This window comes from Neltuma alba, unplaced genomic scaffold (assembly GCF_004799145.2).
Source record: "Neltuma alba isolate B1F8T4 unplaced genomic scaffold, ASM479914v2 tig00003549_pilon, whole genome shotgun sequence".
NCBI classification, from domain to species: Eukaryota; Viridiplantae; Streptophyta; class Magnoliopsida; order Fabales; family Fabaceae; genus Neltuma; species Neltuma alba.
Genome location: NW_021633326.1, coordinates 73,780 through 100,368, shown reverse-complemented (window position 1 = coordinate 100,368; position 26,589 = coordinate 73,780). Strand labels below are relative to the sequence as shown.

Here is a 26,589-nt window from a genome sequence, read left to right as displayed (position 1 = left end):
TTGGTTTGGCCGCAAAAGAGGAAATTCGAGGGAAGGGCATCGGTGGAATTTCATAAGAATAATCAGTGAAGCGTAATGTCAGAGATGTAACGACAGGGTGAAAAGGAAGTACGGAATTGAATGGTGAACCTGAACTTGGTTGACAAAAATAGGCAAACCCCTCACAGCCAAAAAAAAAAAAACAGGAGCATATAAATATATATATATATATAAGTACGTCAAAATTTTATTAGCAATCTATTTTCTTTTTTGGCCGGAAAAAATCAGATAGCATGTAAATGCTAGGACTTGAGGGTAGGTATATCAGCCATTTAATCAATTGCCACGTGTAATGATAGTTCTTATTTATGGGTCCACTTCTTTCGTTTTTGATGTAACGGATATAAATGGCCTTGATGCTTTGACCGGCTGTTCTTTGTTTGACTCTACGTATCTCACCGGAAATCCACATATTGTTTCAGAATTTTTTTTTAAACCTACTATTGTACTTTTTATTCTCTGTTGAAATGAAACAAAAATAAGATTAAAAACTTTTCATTAATTTTTTTATTACTCTTTTATTTTACACTTTTTTATTAAAATTTTAAAATATCATCTCTTTAAATTTTTAAATCAAACTCATTAAAAAATTTCATTTTCTTTTTTTATTTCTCTCATCCCAAACGTAGGATTGGTTAAAAAGAAATAAAGTGACTAATCTTTTTCTAGCGTAGACCTTTTGAAGAGGCTTTAATACTAGTAACAAGACTTAGACCTGGGAAAGCGGGCTGGCGGTGCGGATACGGGCCAGCCCGCTGCGGTGCGGGCCAAATGCGGTGCGAGCTGAAGTAGCCCGCACCTTGGCAGGCTGGCAAAGCCCGCCTAAATTTTTTTTTTTAAATTTATTATATTAGTATGAGTTAAGCCTAATTTGAAATGTTGAAATTAGGCTCCGAGTTTTAAACTTGAGTAATGGATCCTAATAAAAAAAAAGAGAATTAATTTATAATATTAGAAGAAATTTAAGAAAAACTAACATATATATTTTTTATAAATAATTAATTTAACTAGTTTTCTTATCCAAATTAATTAAGTAAATCTTTTATGTGTGTGTATGTATGACTATATGAAAATCATATATTTATCTAATCTTATGAAGCCGTGCATACTAGTGACAAATAGATATAAAAATAAAAGATAGATAGTGCTCTTCATATAACCATACATATATATGAAGTGCTTAATTAATTATATATATAATGATATGGATGAGGTAATGTCCATATGAAATTTAATGGTCAAAATCATCTAATTATATTATATAATGTATTAAAAATCAAAAAAAAAAAAAAAAAAGCAGGCTGGCGGGCTGGCCGCCAACCAGCGGGCTAGCCCGCGGCGGAGCGGGCCAAAAGCGGTGCGGGCTAGAGTAGCCCGCACCGTGGCGGGCTGGGAAAACATCAACCCAAGCCCGCCTTTTTTGGCAGGCTGGCGGGCTGGACCCGCGGGCCCAGCCCGTATTACCGGCTCTAACAAGACTCTGTCCATATATACGGAGAGGAATTGAACCCCCCCTAACTAATATTTTTTTAAAAAAACCCTGCTAAGTAACAATTAATTATGCGAGGCCTTCTAGATTTCTTTCTAACAAAGGTTTATAGTCTCATTAATCTATTTTCTTTTGGCCAAACAATAATTATCTACTATTCCGATTTTTAATGTAAGATATATTTAACTAATTTAATTAGATTAAAAAATTAGATAAATTAATTAATTATAAGAAATATAAACATGTTTTTTTGTAAAATACCATAATCATCTTTCTTAGTTTCTTCTCTCCCTTTCTTACTTAATTATGTTTGACGGATTATCACTAAGGATAATTTAGAAAAAATTAATAAACATAAAAATAAGTTTTATATTAAAATTAAAATTAATTCAATAATTAGATCCTATATTAAGGGAATCAGGGGCATATTTTCATAAATCAAACATATTAAAATCTCCCATCCTCTCCCTTCACCCCCCCTCAAATCAAAACATTAAAATAAGAAAGACATTTCCGCCATTGACGAAAATAAACCAAAAAGATAATAATACTAATAATCATTAAAATTGAACTTCCACCTCTTCATTAAAGTAAACTGTTTTTTTTGTCAAATTTTTTATCTAATCTAATTCTTATATTAAATATGAAGGAGCACGTGTTTCTCGATCAAGTTCAAACACAATTTTATTACTAGTATTTTGTAAACAGATGATTATAAATGTCAATAGAAGGTAGTGGCAATCCATGTGTTGTCTCCATCACGTATGAATTCTGTGAAAAAGATAAATTATGAATACATAATAATAATAATAATAGTAATAATAGTAATAACAATTGCAATAGCAATAGTAATAATGAGAAATAAAGAAAAAAAAATGACGTTTTGTCCCCTTCTTCGTTTGGTTCAGTGGATGCATATTTAAAGTGGAGTACTATGACTATCTTACCTTCTTGTTCACTTTTCAGTTTTCCCCACAGAAACATAATACTCCTCCGGTACTATATTTAGGGCCGGCAGAGTACAAAAATTCATAAGAAGTTCGAGTAGCTATTTTAAAAAAATTAAATAAATAAAATTGAGTTGCAAAAAAACTGTTTTTGGACCAGCAACTAAGTTGCAACTTGCTCAGATCCTAATAAAAAAGGTTGTATACAAGAAAAGTAACATCCTTCATGTCAAATAAATGTTGTAATCTCGTACAATTTTACGTTTTATATAGCATTGAGAATATAATATCTTACATCATAGTGTAATATATGTGTATTAGGAAGGTGATTTTATTAAAAAAAACAAAGCATTCAGAATAATTATTCTTAAAATATAAATTAATAATCAAAATCAACACAACATTATGTTCATTTTTATTTTAACCCAACTTTTTCTTTTGGGTAAAACCTAATTTATCTCAATTCAAGCAGTTTAAAAAAAAATCAAATGAACGAAATTGATGGTGAAAATTGTGTCGTTTTTGTTAATTTAATAAATATATTTTTGTTAAAGATAATTTCACTTTTTTTAACATATTCAAAGAAAAAGATAATTTCGCTATCACTAAATCCCAAACCAAATCGCAGTTCATTTTCAAAAGGGCCCAATTTTGCACTATCATTTTTGTTTTGAACGAGAATACTTGGATTTTTTTTAATTGTTTTTTGTTAACATATTTCAGGCTTAACTCATCTGGCCATAACCAACGGGAGTTGATTCAAGTGGTAAGCGGTTTAATACCGCTTAAATGAGATCTGGAGTTCAAGCCTCAGCGTATACAGAAATTTTTGTTGGAAGACTCACCCACCACAGTCAAGGTGCGCGACGCGGATCAAATCCAAATATAATCGGAATAAAACTCTACTGAATTAGGTGGACAAAAAAAAATCTCTCTTGACAATATTCGAGTATTATTTTGGTTTAGCTGGCAAGTCTTAATCACGGTGTATGTCCCCTTTAAAGATTTGAATGATCAAATAAAGTTATTATTATTATTATTAAAAAAAAAAAGCTACCTAATATAATATAAATCAAAACCGACCTTTCCATTATGCAAAGTAAATATTCATAAAATATGACTTTTTTTCTTGACCAAATTAAATCATCAGTATTTTTATCCCCATATCCAACTATCAACATCAAATAATCGAACATTTATCAAATTCAAATTTAAAGTGAATACTATTATCTTATTTTGTGATAATAAATTGATATCACTATTTAAAGCCGTTTTCGATTTGCAGCGGTGAAATCATCTTCATTACTGAAACATAAAATTTAGGGAAAAAGACAATAAAATACTCTTAAAATTACTAAATGACAAATTAGGGTAGGTAAATTTCAAAATCCTAATTCAGACCCTAGATACCGTTTTGGAATTTTCAAATGTTATAAAATTACACAAATGCCATTTACCTTTTTTTTTACTTTTTTTTAAATACTGCCACATTAGCAATTCCGGCCGCCGGTGACCCTGCGGCGACCAACCACCGGAGCTCCGGCGACCGGTCATCGGAGTTCCGGTGACCGGTTGTCGGAGTTCTGATGACTACTCTTTCTTATATATTAACTACTCTTTTTTAGCTATTGACTACATTTATTTTTGAACTTTGATAACACGTTACCGGAATTCCGTTGACTGGTTAGGGGTGCTCAAGTGACTACTCTTTCTTATGTATTGACTACTCTTTTTTAGCTATTGACTACATTTATTTTTAAATTCTAATGATTACTCTTACTTATATATTGACTACTCTTTTTTAGCTATTGACTACATTTATTTTTAAATTCTGATGACTACTCTTGCTAAGCTATTGACTACTCCAATAATGCGATTTACTACTCTTGTGTAGTTAATAGCTATATAAAAATATTCATTAGAACTTTGAAAACAAAAGTTGTCAATAGTTAAAACAGAGTAGTCAATAGCTATATGGAAGTAGTCACCGATAGTAAGGACAATGTTATCATTTTACAAGATTTGAAAATTCCAAAATGGTACCTGGAGTCTGAATTGGGATTTTGAAATTTACCTACCCTAATTTGTCATTTAGTAATTTTGAGAGTATTTTACTGTCTTTTTTCCTAAAATTTAATATAGGTCAAATTATTAATAAATTATAAATAGTATAATTTTATTTTAATTTTCTTACAATTCCTTAATTCCTTTCAATTTTTACCTTTTTGCCAGGGAAATTCTGCATTATATTCAATCATTGTTAAGCCTAGACGGGATGAATTTCCCAAAAATATATATATATATATATATATATGAGATTTTGTGCTTAAACACTCACAGCTCCTTATATTAAAATCTACACCTTAATAATAGAAAGTTGAATCATTCACTAGGCATGAATACTAAAACAAAATAAAATAAATCTTATACAAAGTTAAAAAATTAATTGATTGATGTACCTTAATAGACAATAATTGGTGCAATAATAAACTGTACAAGTTTTATGTTCAAAATTATTTATGTTATGATACAAAATTTATAAGGAATCACTTAATTTATGAATATGATAAATACAATTTAATTATTAATTTTTTAAAATTATGTGAAAACGTACACAGTAAAGAATGCTAGATTTGGATATTTGATAAAGTAAACTGAAAATAACGGGACGAATTCAATCCCATATATAATTTCAAGTAATTTGTTCTTTTTTTTCTAAATTATATTAAACAAAAAAAGGTATTTTGACAAAACATGGCAAAAGAATAGTACCGTCTTTTCAACATCATTTAGAGCTCAGATTCTCTTTCATACAAGCTTTGTGCTCTTTTCTTGTCTGTTCTAACAACTTGCTCATAAATACAGCTATAGGAGTCCTTGTTTTATTATTTTATGTGACATATGAACAATCAAATAATAATTAATCAAACAAAATCTGCTGAAAGTAGTTGATTAATCAATTATCAATTAATGATATTGATTACAGAACAAAATTAGCCTTTTAATATTTCTTAATTCCAATGCACGTCGTTGGCAAAAAATATAATAATTCCAATGCATGTCGTTTTTCTTCTTCGTTTTGTTTCTTTTTAATACTCTGAACAAAACAAATTTGTTGCTCTGTTTGTGAGCTAATACTTTAATCATTCATTTATTTTTTTTCTTGTACGATGTGTATATATATTCTCAATAATATTATGTCTCAATAATACTGTGACATTACGAGCACATTCATGCATATAAGAAATATAAGTTCATCTTAATGCGCACCATTTAGGTTGATTTTGGATAATTCTGATTCAATTTAAAGAATTTTTTTATTTTTAATAGATATAAAATTTAAAATAAATATAATTTTATAACAATTTTTAAAAAAATAAATTTATTATTGAAAAAGTTTTAAATGAAAAATTTTAAATCTAAATAATCCAAATCATGGTTGAGATTTCAATGGAGTGATGAACATGGCAACCATGAAAGAACAGTTAGAGCCCAAAGATTCTTGGAGTGCAATATATAAATAATTATATCATTAAATGATTAAATGTTGTTGATTTATATTTTTTTTGGCCATCATTAACTATTGGTGGTTGAGTACACATTTAGAGGCAAGCATGCAAGTTGCCTTTGCCAAACAAGTTTGGAAGGTTTGTCATTGATAATCATTTGGTAATTATTAATTATTTGTTGTTCTATCTTCATTGCCAAACGCTTTGAATCACCATACTTCAAGTTGTATTCCTTCCCTTTCGGATTTAAATTCTCTTTTACTTTTTTTTATCCTTCTCATCTCAACTGTTGGATTGAAATATGAATGATCAAAATTTAATATTTTATAAAATTATTAACAAAATGTTAAGTTATTAAGTAAATAAATTTTTAAACTGCTAACTTTTGGTCGGGACAATTTAAAAATGTAATAAAGAAATATTTAAAATTTTGTTTTATGAAACACTGAATTTGGATCACTCAGATTTCAATCTAATGGTTAACCACGGTTGAGAAGGAAAGTAGAGGGAAAAAGAAAGTGAAGAAATCCAAATCACTTCTCAATATTATCGAACTCGCACATATTAATAAAATAATTTTAACTAATTTATGTCTTAAAATATTTTTCATCTTTTCATTTATGCCCTCAACTAATGCCCAACATTTTTTTCATAGAAAAAAGTATTATTATATGATGCAAACCAAATTTTTTAGTCATTGATTGGTGGCATTTTAAGAAGAAATTATCAATTACTTATTAAATTTTATAATTTGTCTTATCCTATATAGAAAATATTTTGTATAATTCATAAATATCACAATAAGCTCACAATATTTTTGTGTATTGTTGTTTGTGGACATGTACGCATAAAAGCAATATGCTCATTATTTAAAGTTAAATTAGAAGAGATTAGGGGACTAGAAATGAACCCCCCCAAAAAAAAAAGAAAATAATTGTCTCAATGATTGAGGAATTTATGTTCACCAAATTATTAAAGTTCTTTTTATTAAAAAGTTTTTTTCAGAAGGAAAATGGGGAGGCACATGCGGTTGTTTGCAGGTATGAAGTAAAATTAGGAAGAAATTGCATGCAAGTTTCTCAATGACAGGCAATAAGACAATGTTGCATGTTCCATGCACTTCAGCTCAACCATGACCATGTGCCTCACATTAAATAAAATATCATTATTCTTATAATAACATCTCAACTCTGAAGTGTGTTCTGCTTCCAAAAAAAAAAAACAACTCTAAAATGTTCCCCTTTCTTTGGCCAAGAAAAAAAAAACTATCTGACGTACTTATTATTTTTAATGAAATAAAGAGGCTCTAAGTTCAAAAAATTGGATATTCTCTCCTATTATAAATATAAAATCTATTTTATAATATAAATTATATTATAAAATGAGTTTCAAATTTAAAATCAGAAAAATATCAGGGATGCAGATCCCAAGATTCCATTTCACATAGTGTTCCCGACATATTCAGGAGCCACATGTAGGGGTATGAGCAACCATTTCTCTGAAGACTCTGCTTTTGTAGTAATATCCGCAGCCATATTTGATTTTCTTAGCCCGTCTTGTTTGAAGCTGTTCTTGAAAAGTGTCTGGACACACATTTGCTTGGAACAAAGCCCTTCTTATAATTGGCCCAAAAAAAAAACCCTTCTTATGTACTTATAAATATATTTATGTAATCGGGACAAATTCATTCTCAAATATTTATTTCATATATTATAAATTGCAATCCAAAAACTATTTTTGAAGGGTCATATCACAATTCCAATTTTCAATTGAGCCCTTAAAAATATATTTCTTTTGGTCTTATATGTAAATTCAAATAATCAAATTATATTTGTTGAACTAACAGTTAAAATTAATTAAAAATCATAAATAGTTCAGAAATATATTTTTTTAAATTTTTTTATTTATTAAAAGAATAAATGAGAGAGACAATAAATAAAAATTGATAAAAAAATATATGGGGATAATATTAATAAAGTAGAGAAAGAATTAAATACGATCAGCACAGATAAACTAAAAAATAAAATTTGTGTTTTGAACAAGACTCTTTTCTAAAAATGAAGTCTCGAATACGACAAACCAACCACTAATGACTCGCATTAGCTCTTTTATGCAAACACAAACTACTGAAAACACATACTTCAATGTCATGTCATTAATTGCTGAGTTTATCCGCTGCTTGCAGTTTGCAATCAGATTTAAAAACAATACTGGTACCACTTTGAACCTGGATTCGACATTAGAGACGGGAGGTACCACTCTTCAAGCCAAGATGATATCATTCCCTTGAGCACAGGCCATTGAGGGGAGTGGTTTTCCAACAAAATGTTACTTCTGTGGCTATATTTATAAGGCAGAGAAAGAAAGCATTTTTTAGTCCTATTCAAAAGATATTGAGAGAAATTTTTTATATGGATATAGAATTTTACCTCTCATTTATTATTGTGTTGATTTTGTTTATATGAGATTTAATATATATTAAATAAGGATAAAGTTAAAAATTTATTAAATTTTAAATGGAAGTTAATAAAGTTTAAGGTTTTTTTTTTGTCTGTATGAAATATGCTGAAAGTGTTTTATAAATAAGACCAGAAGAGTAAAAAGCCTCCAATCCATTATTTAGCAGTGCTTCTAAACACACCTCCACACGATGCAATATTTTGTTGTTCCCTAACCAAATCGTTCACATTACATTTAATCCATCCATTAGTTTTGTGAACAGGGATGAAGTTGCTTACCACTGAAATTTCTTGGGCTTGAAACACAATTTTTGTGCATGTTAGGAACCATACTTGTATGCAATTTCCTTCAGTTGCGAAGCTCCTAGGCAAAGAGAAACCCCCCATTAATATCACCCTACTATTCTTGGGTTAAGGCTCAGTTCTTTTTTCAAATTAAACAAAGAGACACTCACATAAGTTTTTTTTTTTTTTAATTTTTCTTAGGTATAGAATTTTTTTATTCAAAACAATTCTATTTGAGATAGTATCAAGCCCAATCAGACGAGTTCTTTGCAAAGAAATAAGTCGGCCACGTAGGATTAACGCCTAAGTTACAGTTATGCTAAAGGCCCACCTTCAATTCCCCATGTTGCGCCCAGCCCAATGAACCCAATTGAACTTTTGAAACATGAATCTTAATTATTTTTCCTTCAAAAATTTAATTTTTTAGAGATCGAATTTGTATCCAATTATTTAGACTATATTTTTTACAAATTTCATTATATGTTAAATACTAAAAGTAGCGTCATACTCTGAATCTACTTCTCCATAAAATTATCCAAAGAAATATAATTATCTTAGCAGAATTTCCAGGTACTTTAACTATATTTTCAAATTTTATCAAGACCAATGAAAAAAAATCGCCTACCATTTTCTGGCAATCACATACTGTATAATGCCTAAAACATTTTTGTACCTTTTTTGTTTTTAAATCTCAAGATACAATTTGGAAAAGCTATCCGACAACTAGATGCTGAACAAAGCTTAAAAGCCAAAGAATCCAAGCTGGCTTGCTCTCTCCTTCTCAAATGTCTTGTAGTATTGATAAATTGTGGTCGCTGCAAGTAATGTACCAGTCCCTGACCCAATTGCTCCCACGAAATCCGCCAACACCGTCAAGGCTCCGATGCACATGCCGCCAAATGCCGCCGCCGTAGGGATGTATCGGTTCAGCTCTTTCTCCAAGTTTGCCTCTCGGTGGCCAGGCACCACCATTTGTTTCTCCTGCAAATTCTCCGAGTAAAAATTACAAATAGGATTGAACCCTAGGAGGCAAATGGTTAACAATAGTGATATTTTCATACTCCTCCGATTCTTAAAGGGTGTTTGGCAACTCTCAAAAGGGCTTTTCAAAAGCACTTTTTTGCAAAACGAACCAAATTTTTCTACATATTTACTTCGTAAATTGTAAAAGCACTTCTGAAACTATAGTTTGGTTTCCATCCAAACACTCCCTTAATATATGACCCAATTTTTAAATTGGTTTTGGTCTTAAATATAAGACTAATTTCTCATATTTATCAATTTTCTTTAAATTACCCCTATGGATCTCAACCATAATCAAGTAGAAGAGGGAGAGGGGTATTAAGAAAGATGATTATGGTGTTTTAGGAAAAATGTGTCACTTTTCTTATAATTAATTAACTTACCTAACTTCTTTAATCTAATCAAATTAATTAAATATATATTATATTAAGGACCGGAAGAGTATTATTTTGAAGCATGTATTTTTGCATTATTTTTTTAACTGACGACATGTCTATGAATAGTCAATATTAGTTGACTTAATGGCCGCAGCATTTTTGCTCCAATTAAGAACATTCACATGTAATTATACATCCCAAGAAATATTACGGTGTTTGGTGGATTGAATAATACTTTATGGATAGATTTATAACTTAATCATGTAATTAATTATTAATCCGAAACTACAAAACCAATTCTAACCAGTACCTTAAGCTGCTTGGCAACATCTCTAGCAGAAGATCCAGAGACTATGATCCATAATTTGGAGAATATGGCACAGACTGACAACATAAACACAACGTAGAACACTGCACGGAAAGGATCGGCTCCCATATCAGCTAAGCTGCAAAAACAATAAGGCAAATCGATCTAAGCCTTGAATTTCACAACAGACAAGACGCATAACTTTAAATATGTACATCAAAGTGTATGAAAAGAGACAATTCTTCACTTGGATGGGGCGGTGACGTAGTACATAAGGCCACCAACAGGGATAGAGTGACTACCACCATATCCAGTTTCTTTGCATTTTCCGATCAGATTCACAATGAAGTTCCTCTGATCCATCGGTATAATACCTGTGAAAAATCACAGTTATATATATCAGATTTATACCAAAGCAGTAATAAGTTAATTGAAAAGTCGAATCGAATCGAACGATATGATAGGTTAACCTAGTTAGATTATTACCTGAGAGATCATGGAGGAGTTAAAAACAAGGGAAGAGACAAGAATGACGGGCATGTTAGCGGTATAGAACAGTTTGATTGGGTATGAACCTTGGTAGCCACGAGCATTCTTTGATCTTATTGGCAAAAAAATCACACGAAAACCTTGGAAGTAGATCACAATCAAGAAGATGAATGCAGTGGCAAGCAGATTTGTGAGATTTGGTAGATTTTGCCGATAAAAGGCCTCTCGAAGAGCTCGTACCTTGTCGGTTCTAGTAAGCAACAAATGGACTAAAGCAATGAAAGCTCCCTCAAATTCAACCCCTTGTCCGCCATTAATGGTGGTAGGACTAAATGCCTTCCATATAATGTTCTCACTGCAACACAAAATCACAAGGCTTGTTATGTAAGTTACTTTGGATAGACTTACCACAACACACTTATATAGTTATGATGAATCTTATAATCACTCAATCTGAGACTAACACTAGAATTATAATATTTACTAGGTATAAAACTATTCGTAAATTTTTATAGGCACTCTTGCAACCAAGTGAACATTATAGTGATAGGCGCGTATTGACAAATATTTCGTGGATAGATTTACATCTCAATTTTTCATCTGATTGATATTTTAAAACTACTCTAACTAGTACTGTCAAGAGATCAGAATTCAGAAAGAGAAGCGACAACAAAACTGACCAAAAATTAGTGGCAATGAAGAGTGAAATTCCAGAGCCAAGGCCATATCCTTTCTGTAGAAGCTCATCCAAACACATGACAATGATGCTAGCAAAGCAAAGCTGGATAATGATCAAAATGGCATTTCCTACCCCAAGTTGGCTCACACTACCATACATCCCCGAACCAATATAGGCACCTGCCTGTCCAATTGCAATCAAGATTCCAAGCAACTTTTGTGCTCCACCCCTGCAAAATTGATAAGGCAAATAATTCAGGCAAATGAACAACATATAGCATGCATTAACATCAAATAAAGAAAAAATTTAATCATTTGGTCCCTCTACTCCTTTAGTGCTATTTATAAGGAAGAGAGAGAGGATTTTTAATTTTTTGCCATATTTATAAATAATTTTGTTAAATTTTTTATGTAAATGTATTATTTTACTCTTCATTTATTATTGTATATATTATTATTATTTTTTGAAAAGTACATATATTAAATAGAAACATAGTTAGAAAGTTATTAAATTTTAAGGCAAAATTAATAAGATTTAAGATTTTTCTTTGATTCCGATAAAACATGTTAAAAATCACTTATTATAAATAGAATCAGATGAATAATTTTGATTTGACTACGACTTTATCTCTAATTAAACTTTGACTCGGTCACTAGACGTGGACACTATTTTCAATAGAGATTTGAATCTTAGTTTGTCATATTGTGAGGGATTAGCCCCTCTAGAAAACTTAACTTGACGGTATAAATAAAAAAGATACTTACAAGAGAGTATGATCCTAACGCATACAATGGTCGACCTCAATGATCTTTATTTATTATTGTATATCTTATTATTTTCTTGAAAAGTATAAATATTAAATAGAAACAAAGTTTGAAAGTTATTAAATTTTAAGGCAAAGTTAATGAGGTTTAAGATTTTTCTTTGATTACCATAAAACATGTTAAAAATAGCTTATTATAAATAGAATCAAATGAGTAATTTTGATTTAGCTACAACTCTATCTCTAATTAAATTTCGACTCGGTCACTAAATGCCAATACATTTTTCAGTAGAGATTTGAATCTTGGTTTATTATGTTATAATGGATTAGTCTCTCTTACTAGACTAAACCCTGTGGTATAAATAAGAAAGATACTTACAGGAGAGTACGATCCTGGCGCATGCGGTTGTCGACCTCAATGGTCATTGAACCAACCAAGAGTTGCACGACCATACCAGAAGTGATAATGGGACCGATCCCAAGCTCCATCACAGTTCCTCGGGACGAAGCAAGGATGGCTCTCATCCAATATAAGGGATCTGCCCCTGTGGTTGAGCGTATTCCATAGAGAGGCATCTGGCCACATACCAAGCAGATGACGAGAGCCATCACTGTGTATATGATCTTTTCCCTGAACAGGACTTTCTTGCTTGGCCTCTCGACTTCTGGCACAAATGGAAGAAACGGTCTAACTAGATCAAGGGCCTTAAATCCATGTCCCATCTTGCCAACCTACACATAACACAAAACAAATTGTTATTTTCACATGCACATTGTATATTTCTCCAATGTTTAATGCAAGACTTATTTAATTAATTTGATTAGATTAAAAAAAATTAAGTAAATTATTTAATTATAAAAAATATAACATTTTTTCCCTTAAAACACCATAATTATTTTTTTTAATATCATTCCTCTCTGTCTTAATTAATTATAGTTGAAAAAATATCAATAGGAATAATTTAAAAAATATATATATATAAATAGGTCTAAATGTCTTGTGTTTATAATCAAGATTAATTCTTTACAATTAGATCCTATATTAAAGATTAGAAGAGTATATGTTAACAAGATAACATAAATTAAATAACGTAACAATTGTGTCAGCTAATGATATTGTGGCCTAGAGTACAAAAGCTTTATTATAAAGGTTCCTCGTGCTTATAATTTCCAATAAGCAATTGGTGTCTTTTCAAAAACCAAAACAAACATACTGATAAACTGGTGCATTTACATATGTAAATACGTTCATTCATCTTAAAAATTAAAAATAAAATTGCATGAAGCAAATACATTACCTCGAGAGCAGAGGCTTCCCTTTTTGTTAATTTTCTTTGATATCTTGTTGTGGGTGCTGATGTGGTTACTTAGTAATTGAAGAGGAGTGCTAGTGAGCTCGTGCCTTTTTAATTTATAAACCCGTGTTGAGACGATATACAAGAGATAATAAGATAACATGAACTGATCGTATTTTATTTGAAAAAAATAATTCGATAATTTTATCTTAAAGGATGGACAAGATAAAACAATACTCGATTTCAGGGTAGATTTAATATTCAACATTCATATTTTTATTCAAAATTAAAATAATACTCCTCCTGTAAGACTTAATTAACTAATTTGAATAAATTAAAAATATTAGTTAAATTAGTTAATATGATATATTTTTTCTAAAATGCTCTATACATTTTCCTTAACTTCTCCTTTTTCTCTTACTTAATTATTGTTGAAAGAATATTAATAGAGTTAATTTAAGAAAAAAATTGACAAACATATAAAATGAGTCTTATACGTAAGGTAAGCACCAATTCTCCATTAAAGACTGGAGGGGTATTTACTATAATAACTGATTGATTAAGAGATAACTACTCTACGGCTAACCTACTTTTATTCAATTTGAATGATCTGAATTAGTTGAATTATAAATTTCGATACAATTTTTAATTTTAATTATTAGTTATTAATTGACAACATGTGGAAAATTCAGCTTATCAATTCCTTTATTTAGCATTAAAATTTTTTTTTGGACAACAACATTTTAAAATCATATATAAAGATGAAATGAAACAATCCGGGAGATCGTTTGTTTACCGGTGAGCCCTAATCATTATACGCTTACGTGATCATTTTCACTTTAGCCCGGCAGATATTATATTTTTCCAGTAGAAAAATTCATCAGCAGATTCAGTAAAGTAGTACGTTTCAATTTCACGTCAACGGAAAACCTAAAATTTGAAGTGAGCCTCAGGAAGATGTCGATCTTCGAGTACAATGGAAGTGCCCTAGTAGCTATGGTGGGCAAGAACTGCTTCGCCATTGCCAGCGATCGGAGGCTCGGTGTTCAGCTTCAGACTATCGCCACCGATTTCCAGAGGATATCCAAGATTCACGACAAGCTTTTTATTGGTCTTTCTGGCCTCGCCACTGATGCCCAGACATTGTAGGAATACTATCACCTCTCAATTCCCCACTTTTCTTATGTTGATTTTTGTTTAATTAAATTTCTTAGTGTTGCTCCCTTCCACTTCAAGGTATCAACGCCTCGTCTTCCGGCACAAATTATACCAGCTTCGAGAAGAGAGGGATATGAAGCCCGAGACTTTTGCCAGCTTAGTTTCTGCTATTCTATACGAGAAAAGGTATATATTTGATCTTATATCATCGAATCAGAATTTTGCACAAGTTCTTGCTTAATTACTGTCATGTTGACTTGGTAGAAGCTTGTGAATTTAGTTACAATGATTCAAAAAAAAATAGGAGAGAGTCATACTGACATTTAAATTATGCCAGCCTCCTGAGTCCAAAAAAAAAAATTATGCCAGCCTCCTTTGGACCTTGAACACTGCATTTTCTCAGTCCTTGTTTCTCTGAACAAAAATGGGAGGACTCCATCTGTAGAGCCAAAATTGAGTAACACTGATTTGCTGTGATATCTTTTATCTATTTTGAGTAAGCCATGTTATCCTATATTTTCTTGATTATGACATTATGAACTTAAAACCGGAGGGACATATGCCAGATTAACTGAACCAGTTGTAACGCTTGATGTCATTGGTCTTGCAAGTCCTGTTCATGATATCTGTCGTTCCAGAAGATGGGGTAAAGGAAGGGAGTTCTGCAGATTTGGATAGTCTTGAAGTCAACCAAAATTGTTTGAATTGAAATTGAATTCAATTAATTACATGTTATCAGTGCATTTTGATTTTATCAATTGAAACCCATGTTGAGGACAAATATGATATAAGCAAACCGTACCTGGTGACCAGCCATACATCATTATTTGAGATATGGTCTGGATGGGTGGTGACATTGATGGTACTAACAAAAACAACGGAAACAAAGGCATGATTGAGAATCAGTGAACTAAGGCAACAAAGTGCTAATGACTTACATCTAATCTGGAGGTCTCTAATTTCTGTATGTGTTGTGCCGGAACTCCTGGGATAAAATATGATCTGAGGCCATAGTGATTAGTGTAGCCATTCCCATGTGTAAAGTTAAATTGGTACAATTTTGGAAGAATTACAAAGAGGTTCCAAGCCAGAAAAATAATCACAAAATAAGTCCCTGAGTTGTTATTTTTTACTCTGAAACTTGTCGTTACAAATTGCTTAAGTTATTATATTGGGATTTTTTAGTAATTATTTTTCTTGTTTAGGACCTCATCGTAATTCTTCAAAAAATTTTCCAATTGAGTGGCCTTAAATTTTCTGGTATAACAACAAGATCAAAAGAATTGTCATTTGCGGACTTAATGCCTTTTCTGCATAGAGGAGGCTTAATGCTGGTTTAAATTTTTTCTGCCCAGTTCAATCATCCTAAATTTTCTGTCGTTCCTCCATAATGTTCAGGGGCTCTTTAAGAATATAAAGTGCAAAAGCAGAATGAGACCCTCCCCAAAGTAAAGATAGCAATTGTAGGATAGCCAATTCTTAATGCTTCATAAGATCAATGAGGTTTAGGAATATGTAATAAATTTAAAAGCATTTTGTTGGTGAATCATGTGTAACTCAATTTTCTGAGTTTGGCTATTATTAGTGGAAACGGTTTTAAAATTGTAGAATGTTGCAAATATATTCAATATGAAATGTAAATGCATTTTTTGCTTTCTAGGTTTGGTCCATACTTTTGCCAGCCTGTAATTGCTGGATTAGGAGATGATGACAAACCCTTTATTTGCACCATGGATTCAATTGGAGCAAAGTAAGTTGACTCTTCTTATAATATCTCTAATTTTTTAAAGGAAATTTTGAATTAGTTCAAACTTCTAATTGCATGTTGGTTCTGCTTATAATCTGTATTCACATTTCTTGCTGAAAACATTCTGTGCATACTAGAGTTGAAAATATTTGGAGAACTGTCAGAAACACATTTAAGCTCTTGAGAGATTAAGAATATGCACAATGCCTGTGACAGCAAAACTGCAAGGAAATTTGGACTCTACTCTCTCTCCCTTCTTATGTCCAACCATTGTTTCCGATGTCATTATGATATGGATGATGATAAAAATGCATGTTAATTTCACATTTATTATGAGCCATATGTTTGTGATGATAACAATATCTTCATATTTCTCTTGTATGCAGGGAGCTTGCAAAAGATTTTGTTGTTGCAGGCACTGCATCTGAGTCTCTCTATGGTGCTTGTGAGTCTATGTTTAAGCCTGACATGGTTTGTGACTAAATTTAGCTTGATTTAATTTTTATAGGACTAGTTCTTTTTGTTTTTTTTGAAAACTTGTGCTTTCATGTATATTATCATCTATATGTGTCGCTACTTGTAATTAAAATGAATACCCAATTAGCATCTTCTGCCCAGTATGTGCAATAACTACCAAAACTTGATTCGGACAGTTGCTAACATTAGACTCAGACTATAATCCTTTTTCTATCATGCAAAATATTATTGTATCTAAAAATTGTTTTATTGAAAACTTATTTTCTACTTATGTATTTTCCAATTTTATATGTTAGTTTAAGAGTGAATTCACCTGGAAGAGAAGTGGCATAAACCCGCCTATGTCCTTGCATGTGTGGCTATATTTAATGTTGAGAAAGTGGTTCTTGCTCTTCAATAGAAGTTAGTTTAGCCGGAATTCCTCTATAGAGAGATAAAGCTCATTTTCTTTCCCATGTTTTCTCGTGTGCCTCAGGAACCAGAGGAATTATTTGAGACCATCTCTCAAGCACTGCTTTCTTCTGTTGATCGTGACTGTTTAAGCGGCTGGGGTGGACATGTCTATGTTGTGTAAGTTTATCATTCTTTCCTCTGGTTTACATATTTCTGATTTTTCTCCTTGAAACTGGAGCTTTTATATCCTCCTTAAATAATGTTATATTCCGGTTTTCTGTTTCTGTAACCATTCAATATTTTGCATCGTAAAGGCTGATTGGTCTTTTGATTGACACTTGTAGTACGCCAACTGAAGTAAAGGAAAGGATCTTGAAGGGAAGAATGGACTAGCTTTCAAGCCATCCGGTGACCCATTTCACATCCTCTTGTCTGCTTAATTCAGGAGCTGGATGGGAGATCATTTACCGCCTTTTATGTTAAGGGTTACCTTTTCATTATGGCGCACTAAAAGGATGTTCCAGTTCCTGTAGTTGGTGCCGCTTGTTATGAATTAAATCATCAAATGCTCGAATGTGTTATGGGTACCTCCGATTCCTTGTCCGCTCAGCATATTAATGACAAGGATGGTTCAAATTTAAAATGTCTAATCTCCAATTTGTTATAATTATGAATTTATTTTTTTAATTACAAGGTTACTTTTATTTTAGATTTTACGTCTATTAAATTTTTTTTTTTTAGCTCATTTGATCAGCATAGGATTCTGATACCCATGCTATTGATCAGATTCCACGGGAGGTTTGTTTGATTATATTGATATTGATGGTGGGTAGAAATGGAATGACATCAAGCAGCATCTCCCTCGTATTACGGAGTAGAGTTTGCTGCATGTCAAAGAAGCTGAAAGTTTGTGGGCAAGAATCATCAAGCCGGCAAAAATAAAATAATTTTCTCCACGAATAGCATTATAGCAACCGGGGGGGGGGGGGGAATGGGTTCTGGAATATTGGGAAGAGCAGTGAGTGTGAGAATTGTTGTTTGCCTCGGTCATGTGGCTCTTCTGGAGACGACAAAGTCAACGAATCGTTGCGAGTATTGCTTCATCTTTTGTTATAAGATCATTTTAATTAAATTGTACGGTTTAAGAAAACAGTTAAAATTAGTGAAAAGTAATTAATATGTAGTAAATGTAATTTTTTTTCAAATATACCCCTATATATAAATGGGTAGATGTGAGAGAGTAATAGTGAAATAAATAAAGAAAGAGAATGTAGTAAATGCATTAAACTAAGAGTAAAATAGGTAATAATACATTAAATGTTCAGACAAACTCAAAAAGAATCTTATAAAAAGAGACAAATCTATTCAAAAAATTAAATCTTATAATGAGGGACAGAAGGAGTACTTAGAAGCTTCCCCCAATGAATTTTTATTTAGGCATTATTTTAAAAAATGGCTCGATCGTTTGTGTTTTCAATCTTTTCCTCGATTAACTCAATCCCCAAAAGTTGCATCAGATCCCAATCAAGAAAACAAAGCTTATTAAGATGATTTAAAACCCTGCTCAGATGAAAACAATGACCCTGTCGTTGGAGCCTGAAGATGGTTTACTTTTTATGGTGTTAAATAAATGTCTCTATATGGTGTCTAACTCGAGACAAAGTTGCAAATTGATGAATTTGCAAAATAGAGACCAAATGCTGGCAAAATGCTAAATCCCATTATATAAAGAAATTAGATGTAAATGCACGTTATTATTCTTTACAAGCTTCCGTCCATCAAGTGAGCATAAGACTGGCAAACAAGAGGGTGGTTATGATTGGTCACCACCAATACTAGAAAACTCAACCAAATCCGGAACGTCGAATGAATCTCATTTTCTCGTGGACTCCCAAAACCCTATTTACATAACCAATTAAGCGACTGCCTATGATAATTCCATCTCACCCCCGCTAGTCATTGTTCACATTAGACAATTTTCCTCCGGTTCTCTATTTGCAAGCATTCTATGTCATCTCAAGTAGACATCACAAATGCCTCAAGCTTTGTGTGCCACCTATTGATTCAACTTTTGAAGAATAATGAATCCTGAAAGCACATCCATCTCTAGTACCTAAAGCCGCCTAGCTTCCAGAATTATTACATCGCACTATGTGAGGTTGGGCCATCATTGGGTCATTGACAACTACTGGATTGCGAACAACTACACACTTACATGGGAATTCGATGTATCTGTTACATCAAAAATGTGCAAGGAAACCATACACATCAACTTGTACTAGAAAACAAAGATATATCAGCTATCCTACTTTCAGATTCCACCGAAACTAGCAACCAACATAGAGAAACAGATCAGAAGACTGCAAAACGGCACAATCATCAAGAGACTTGCACTGAGAATCATCCTCTGCTGAAAGAACAGTCTCTTCGGTGTGACGATTCTATCTAGAACTCTCAAACCCTCTTGAAGAATGAAAGAATATTGCCTTGTTTAGGATCCTTCGACTTTCCCACTTTATGGTTTCCTCCTTTCCCAGTAGGATTAGAAGTGGCATTGGCTGATGACTTCTTAGCTGCCGGAGCCCTGGAATTTCAGACCCAATGAATAAATAAATTCATTCTTAATAAGTTCACTCTTGGAAATAAGGCATGACGCATGGAGATATTAACAGTATGAAGCACGAAGGGAGTCTCAAGCTACAGAATTCTCGCTGCAGAAGTTGTCTAACATGGAGAACCGACAGGTGGCATGAGTGGTGAGTTATGCATATCCTTAAATTGTTCATATAAGAGGAAAATCGTAATTTAAGTGGGTTTTTTTATATGATAAACATGTTTCATATCTTACATCAAAACTTTAAGTAAATATGTAATTGTTTACTCAAGACTAACTGACCTAAAATGGTTAACTTGACTTGTTTAAACCCTTAAATAACAGAATAATTCACTGTTTCAGGCAAAGTGAATGCATATTTAAATAAAAACAAACAAACATGGCATACAAAGCATTCCAAATGAGATCCCAAATTCATGGAATCTTCCTCCTCATTCATCAAGGAGGCAAAGTGTTATTGGATCCAAAAAAATCGGTGTTTGTACCACCACTCAAACCAATGACAAATTTATATCCTCTTGCAACGAATAAATAAAAAGGATGAACTCTAACCTGTTGACAGTAGTGGTGGATGCATCTTTGTCATCTTTCTTTACGGGAGCATTATCAGCTTTCTTTGCTTCTGTTTCCTCCCCCTCCCAGACAACTTCGGTCACTGGAGAAAAAATTAGCACGCAAACAAGATACAGATTAGATTATATAACAAAAGGATCCTTGCCAGGTAGTACTGGAATAACACTCAAAAAGTACTAATAATGATGTTGCAACAGAAATTAATCCTTGGACAGGAGCTTTATCACCCAAGTCAACCAATATCACAAAAGTGTCAACAAGAATCACTCTAGTACAACTGCAGAAAACATGCACTTGAGAAACACAAGCACAACATTCACAGATAAACACGAGACAAAAGAAGCAAGTCAGTCGCTAGCTTTCAAGAGGTCAGTTCTCTCTACTTTCTCTACAGAATTCTTCATTACCTTTTCTCTGTCATTTTACCCTTCAAATACCCTTTCCACCAATTCCCGAAACCTCTCCCCCCACCCCGACCCAAAAAAAGAAAAGAAAGAAATGAAAAGAAAAAGGAATAATCATTTCCCACCTTTTACGCCTCTCATTCCCTTTTTTCCCCTTCTGTATGGCCCGTATGAGTGGGTTGAGTCCATTCAAAGATAGAAATAATGAACTATGGATAATGAAATTGCTTGGGATTTCAATATAAACAACCCCCAAAGCATGCAAAAGTAAAGGTGCCAGGTAGATGATTTTAAAAAAAAAAATTCCTAAAAAAAAAAGAAAATAGTGAAGCCCATATTCATACATAATTATAGCTCATATTCTGAGGCCATAGTGAAGCTGCATTGTGGAAATAATGCATCTATGCATACAAGTACCTTCTCTCCCACGTTCATCAATCCTTGTCTTGAGCACTTTCCTCCTTTTAGGTGAACAAGGAGCAGTATTCTCAAGATTATCCTTATTATTTACACTAACTTCAGGAGCACCACTATGAGTCTTGTCAGCAGATGACTTCCCAATATTTGTGCACTTGCTGATAACTGAACCGTCTTCTCTTGGTGATTGGTTTGTGTTCTCTTCCTTAACCTTGCACATATTGTCAGTCTGCATGTTGTTTGAAATGCCATTCTCTAATGAACCTTTATCATCATGTTTGTGATCCTGAGATGTCTGCCCTTTTGGTAACTCAGGTGATGCTAGACTAATAACATCTTCCTCATCTTCATCTGAGAAATCAAGGACAACTCTCCTTTTCCTGGAACGTTCACCGGCTGATGATTTCCTTAACGTAAAATCTTGACTATCATTATCGCTGCTACCACCGTCTCCTTCTTCACGAGCACTAATTTGGGCATCTGCACTAGCAACTGAAAAGAGGGAGGGGGTGGACAAAACTTTAGTACCAATAATCATACTGGAGATGCCTTGTATATTTTGCTATTACTATCACCCCAGAAAAAAAATTGAAGATCTGAATCAACCCAAAGGGAATAAACTGCAATGAAAACCAACCAATAGAATTTGACACCGCATTACTATTATCTACAGGAACAGAGGAAGGCTTAGATTTTGCAGATGCACGACCCCACAAATTTGCCAATGAACCTCCAGCAGCAGAGCTCTTTTCAGCTTGCACTTTCTTTTTGCCTGTGGGCAAGGGGAAGAAGGCCTTTTCTTTATCTTCAGGTTTATTGGCATGCCCAGAAGTTCTAGTATTTACTGTACTATGGCTTTCACTTTTGACATCTTTCACCACATTATGTGATTGGGCAGAAACTTTTGGAATGGATTCCTGTATACCCAGGCCTGCTGCAGGTTTTGCCTGTTGAGCAGCAGGAAACGATTGTGTGCTATCTGCATTCCGTCGAACAAAGGAATTTGAAATACCACAGAACCTAATAAATACAGAAGTCAACAATGAGCAAGCCCCATAGATGTCTCCAAATCGTAAGGAAAAAAAATAAAACGTACATCATATCTAATTCAAGGACCGATATATAGTGCATCTGCACAAAAAGAACAATATGGAATGGGCAGAGTGAGATTTGATAAACAGAAATTCAATTAGATGCATCCTTTGCTGAAAGGTAGGAATGCTAAGAATTGAAACTGACAGTAATCAGTTACTATAAGGCGTCCACCAGAAGACTGAGATCTTAAGATCGGGACTGCTTATTAAATATTGATCCAAAAAGTTTTTAATGGCAATAAACTCATTTTACTATGTCATAGCAATTCTTCACTTATAAATCTGTCTCTTCTAGTTAACTGCAAACAACGTAAGTCTTCAAAAACATTTTCACCAAATTTCTTAAAGGAAAAGAAAAAATTTGACCATCATTGATCTCATATATATCATACCAGATCCCATCAATCAAATAACTTCTTCAAGAAATACAAGACATCTAAGTCATATAAGGAAAGCAACCTATTCCTTAACAGGAAATAGGACAAAGGTGAATGGTGAATGGATAGACCATGAAATAGAATCTTGGGTCTCAATCAGGGATTCAATTCCAACAGACATCCATTATTGAATTCACATAACCCAAGAATCCAATATCCCTTTTGGAAGCGTCCATTGATGAACTTGACAATCAATAACTATAGACAAACAGACTTTAGAATATTTAAAACTCCAAATATCCTGATTTGAAATATCAAAATGCCTGCATGCTATCACAAGCACAAGTATACACAGCTCAAAAGACAAGGCCCCCACCTGTTATCTCTCAGACAATTATCTACTGAGGAAGCCTGCTTGAAGAGCTCCTCTGCTTGAATAAATTCTGCATTCCAAAGCACGGCTGGATCCTTTGGAATGCTAGCTTGCACGCTATAGACCTGAACTGAGCAATTACCATCAAATTCCTTTTGTGCTTCTGCAAAAAATAAAGCAAGCAGTTCCGCATCATTCTTAGCCCTAAATGTTTGCAAACCACTCCATATTAGAAACAAAAAGAATAGCTTAATTAAGCTGTTCATGTTAAATTACAACTGAGAATAATAAGAATCTATTCCAAAATTACTAAACCAATTCACGTTTTTGTAGAATCAGTTATCAAGTGACACTATAACCTCAATGGGAAAATGGAAAATTAACTAATCATAAGAGCAGTAAAGAAAATATGATGCCATAATATATGAGATGAGTTACTTTTGTAGCGCTTTGGATTAAAGCTTAGCAATATAAGCAGAGCAAATCCATTTCAACCCAAACATTTGCAGAGTTGATTTGAGTAAAATTTCAGGGCATAATTTTAGCTCAGTGGTGTAGCCCAATATAAGCAGGTGGATGTGATATATGCTGGAATCCAACTGACCAGGATATATAACAAGAATACCCCAATGCCCACAGTCAAAGTGAAACGACCTAGAACAACCACTGTTTTCTGTTAATTTCTCCGTAGTTATCAAGTTAGACTTACAGTCTCCCAGATTATTCCTAATCTGAATATATTTTGGAGCTCGAATTACATCACAATCTAGAAGAACCATTGTTTTTAAGGTTTGCAGAATGACCATACCTGCAAGCTTTGGCCCAGTAACAAGTCTTACATGGTAACTTGGAGGAGTACTCTTTAACCAGCCAGACAACTTGTATATCACTTCAAATCCAGTTCCATGCTTTTGAACAAACTCCTGAAGCAACCTATATATATGTGTGTGTGTAAGGAAAAAAAAAAACTTTCAACTACTAATAAAATCACACACGTAGAACATGAACAGATGTTCAGCCAATATTTTGTTTCCAAAGAAGGAGAAAAAGAAAAGCTTACCTCTTCGCAGCATCAGATGACACCATATAATTGCGGCTTAGCCATTTGTAAGATACCTGAAAGATGCCATAAAGTATACTTACGAGACAGTGATCATAGAGAGAGAGAGAGATCATAACAATGGGAAAACAATTGCCTAAACTATTTTTGCAGACGAGGGAGATAATCAGAATAAAATCACAAGGGATAGCAAAGTAAGAGGGCGGAACAGAGGCATTGGAAATTAGCAGATAGCAGTAGGCAAGGGAGGGCTTTTTATAGCATAATTTTCTGATAGACTTTGGCATGGACTTTCAGCCATCTTAATAAAAACCTGATTCCCTTTATAATGATAGAATCTCATATATAAGTTCCCTAAATATTTCGCTCTGTAAAGATTTCCAAGAGGAACTAAAAAGAAAGCAATTTAGAATTACACCCCAAGTACTCCCTTCGTTCCCTTTTATAAAATATCTTTCAGAAGGTTTTGATGTTTTTATTCATAAAACGTTTTACAAAATCTAGGCAGTAATTAATGTCCCAACATTTTTGATTCTCAAACCAATTGTCGGTATGGATTATTCTAGTGCGCAGAAAATGTGATACAGCGCAAGAAACTCTCTCTATAACTGATGGAATGATATTCATTAAGCAGTAACCAACCAGTTGTGACCAATATGGTTTCAACCTGAATAGAAACTCAGAACCCAAAAGCATCAAAGACAGACCACAATGATGGTTGGTCATGATATGTATGCCTCCATGTTGTCAGGAAATCATAAAATTAGCTTTTAAGAAATTATGTGAACTAAAATGTGAATCCCATGCTTTGCTCAGATAATGATTGATCATGAATCCATATAGATTTCATTACACACACACACACACACACACATTTCCCATATAGATGTGTGTGTGTGTGTGGATTTCCCGAAAGTACAACTTCTTAAAAGCAATTTTCAGTTAGCAATTTCTACTAGGGCTATTATTAGAATTTCAAAAGCACGCTTAAATTTTCCATATATTAGAATTTCAAGTTGTATAGTGAAATTATGGCCCAAAAAATAAGGTTTGTTAGGTAAATTTTAAAGGGTTGCCGAGTCCATAGTTCATACAAACCCCACGCGAGGATCACAATTCCAAGTTTCGCCTATCAAAACACCTTTATCCTTGACTCACTCTCAGTAATCATATTCCAACAACCAAGGCACTAACACTTCTACCAAATAACGAAATTAGGACGAAAGCGGGAAACTTTTAACAAAATCCTCCAAAATGTAAACCCAAGAAAATAATTAAGCCCAAATATATTAAGTTACAAGAAGAATCACTGAAAATCGTGAGTGTAAAAATGTAGAAGTAGTATAAAATCCAAGTAAATCTGCGCAAAACAGGAAAGTACACGGAGGGAAGAGTGAAGAGGGTTACCACTTGGAGCTTATCCGAAACGAGGGATTCAATATCTTCAAGTACACCTAGGGTTTCTGTTTGCGCCATTATCGCCTAACCTATCAAGACGACGATTGTAGCACGAACAAACGAAGCGAACAATTCTTCTGAATTCTGATGCTGCTCTAAAGTTCCATTTTCCCTCCGGAAAGGGCTCTCATTTTCCCGCCAACCTCTACACTTCCGGGTCGCCCTCTAACTCACCTTGAGGTCCATTACTTGAAGTCTTGAACTCGCGGGTCCTATCCCCATTGGGCTGGAGTGACCTAGTCCATCTCCAGTCTTTTTTTAGTTAATTTCAAAAATATTTTTTTTTTAATTTATGAATATTTTGATTCGATATAAATTAGATTCTGTTACATTTTTTTCCCAAAAAATTAGATTCTGTTATATATTGATATATTCTTATTAAAATAATCCCCTTGTAATAATAGATAATACAAAGGGGTCTACAAATTTTAAAAATTAAAAACAAGTAATATAAAGATAAACTATAATAAGCGAATTTTTACCTTTTTTACCGAATTTTTTTTAATTTTTATGTAATTAATATTTTAAATTATTATTAATATCAATAATGAAAAGATTAAAACAATAAATTATCTTGGTAAAAATATATTTATCTGAAAAAGCTCCCTACCCCCTACTGTGGCTTCGCCATTGTTGTCCGTGCATATACGCCAAAAATATTTTAGTAATAATTAAAAAAATTAAGAACAAATCAAACATATGCATGACTATTCATACAGAAACTAATGGCTTAATCAAAATAAGTGCGGAATAAAAGAAGGATGTGCCGCGATTAAAATAGTT

At 32.9% G+C, this 26,589-nt stretch overlaps 2 protein-coding genes and 1 pseudogene across 3 annotated transcripts; 1 reads left to right on the top strand and 2 right to left on the bottom strand.

The window, feature by feature from the left end:
* Positions 1 to 9,469: 9,469 nt before the first annotated feature.
* Positions 9,470 to 13,089, bottom strand: LOC114741845 (protein transport protein Sec61 subunit alpha-like; annotated as a pseudogene).
* A 1,400-nt stretch (positions 13,090 to 14,489) lies between these two features.
* Positions 14,490 to 18,009, top strand: LOC114741847 (proteasome subunit beta type-3-A). The gene is made up of 6 exons (XM_028930109.1): positions 14,490 to 14,806; positions 14,898 to 15,005; positions 16,480 to 16,569; positions 16,953 to 17,037; positions 17,519 to 17,613; positions 17,781 to 18,009. Exons 1-6 carry the CDS (start codon positions 14,619 to 14,621, stop codon positions 17,827 to 17,829), a joined length of 615 nt encoding a protein of 204 aa, XP_028785942.1. The 5' UTR covers positions 14,490 to 14,618; the 3' UTR covers positions 17,830 to 18,009.
* Positions 18,010 to 19,606: 1,597 nt separating this feature from the next.
* Positions 19,607 to 25,994, bottom strand: LOC114741844 (uncharacterized). Of its 2 annotated transcripts, none has more exons than XM_028930106.1 (8): positions 25,756 to 25,994; positions 24,349 to 24,404; positions 24,097 to 24,221; positions 23,292 to 23,451; positions 22,082 to 22,464; positions 21,445 to 21,936; positions 20,603 to 20,705; positions 19,607 to 20,020 (listed from the first exon to the last, which is right to left on the bottom strand). In XM_028930106.1, exons 1-8 carry the CDS (start codon positions 25,822 to 25,824, stop codon positions 19,891 to 19,893), a joined length of 1,518 nt encoding a protein of 505 aa, XP_028785939.1. In that variant the 5' UTR covers positions 25,825 to 25,994; the 3' UTR covers positions 19,607 to 19,890. The 2 variants fall into 2 exon arrangements, with proteins under 2 accessions (XP_028785939.1, XP_028785940.1); XM_028930107.1 differs by having other exon boundaries at positions 22,106 to 22,464.
* Between the last annotated feature and the right edge of the window lie 595 nt (positions 25,995 to 26,589).

Coding starts and splice junctions, on each gene's coding strand:
- LOC114741844 (XM_028930106.1), bottom strand. CDS start 25,824: ATGGCGCAAACAGAAACCCTAGGTGTACTTGAAGATATTGAATCCCTC. Junction 24,222..24,348: donor TCATCTGATGCTGCGAAGAG/GTAAGCTTTTCT, acceptor ACATATATATAG/GTTGCTTCAGGAGTTTGTTC. Junction 20,021..20,602: donor TCCACCACTACTGTCAACAG/GTTAGAGTTCAT, acceptor CTGAAATTCCAG/GGCTCCGGCAGCTAAGAAGT.
- LOC114741847 (XM_028930109.1), top strand. CDS start 14,619: ATGTCGATCTTCGAGTACAATGGAAGTGCCCTAGTAGCTATGGTGGGC. Junction 16,570..16,952: donor ATGGATTCAATTGGAGCAAA/GTAAGTTGACTC, acceptor TCTTGTATGCAG/GGAGCTTGCAAAAGATTTTG. Junction 17,038..17,518: donor CTATGTTTAAGCCTGACATG/GTTTGTGACTAA, acceptor CGTGTGCCTCAG/GAACCAGAGGAATTATTTGA.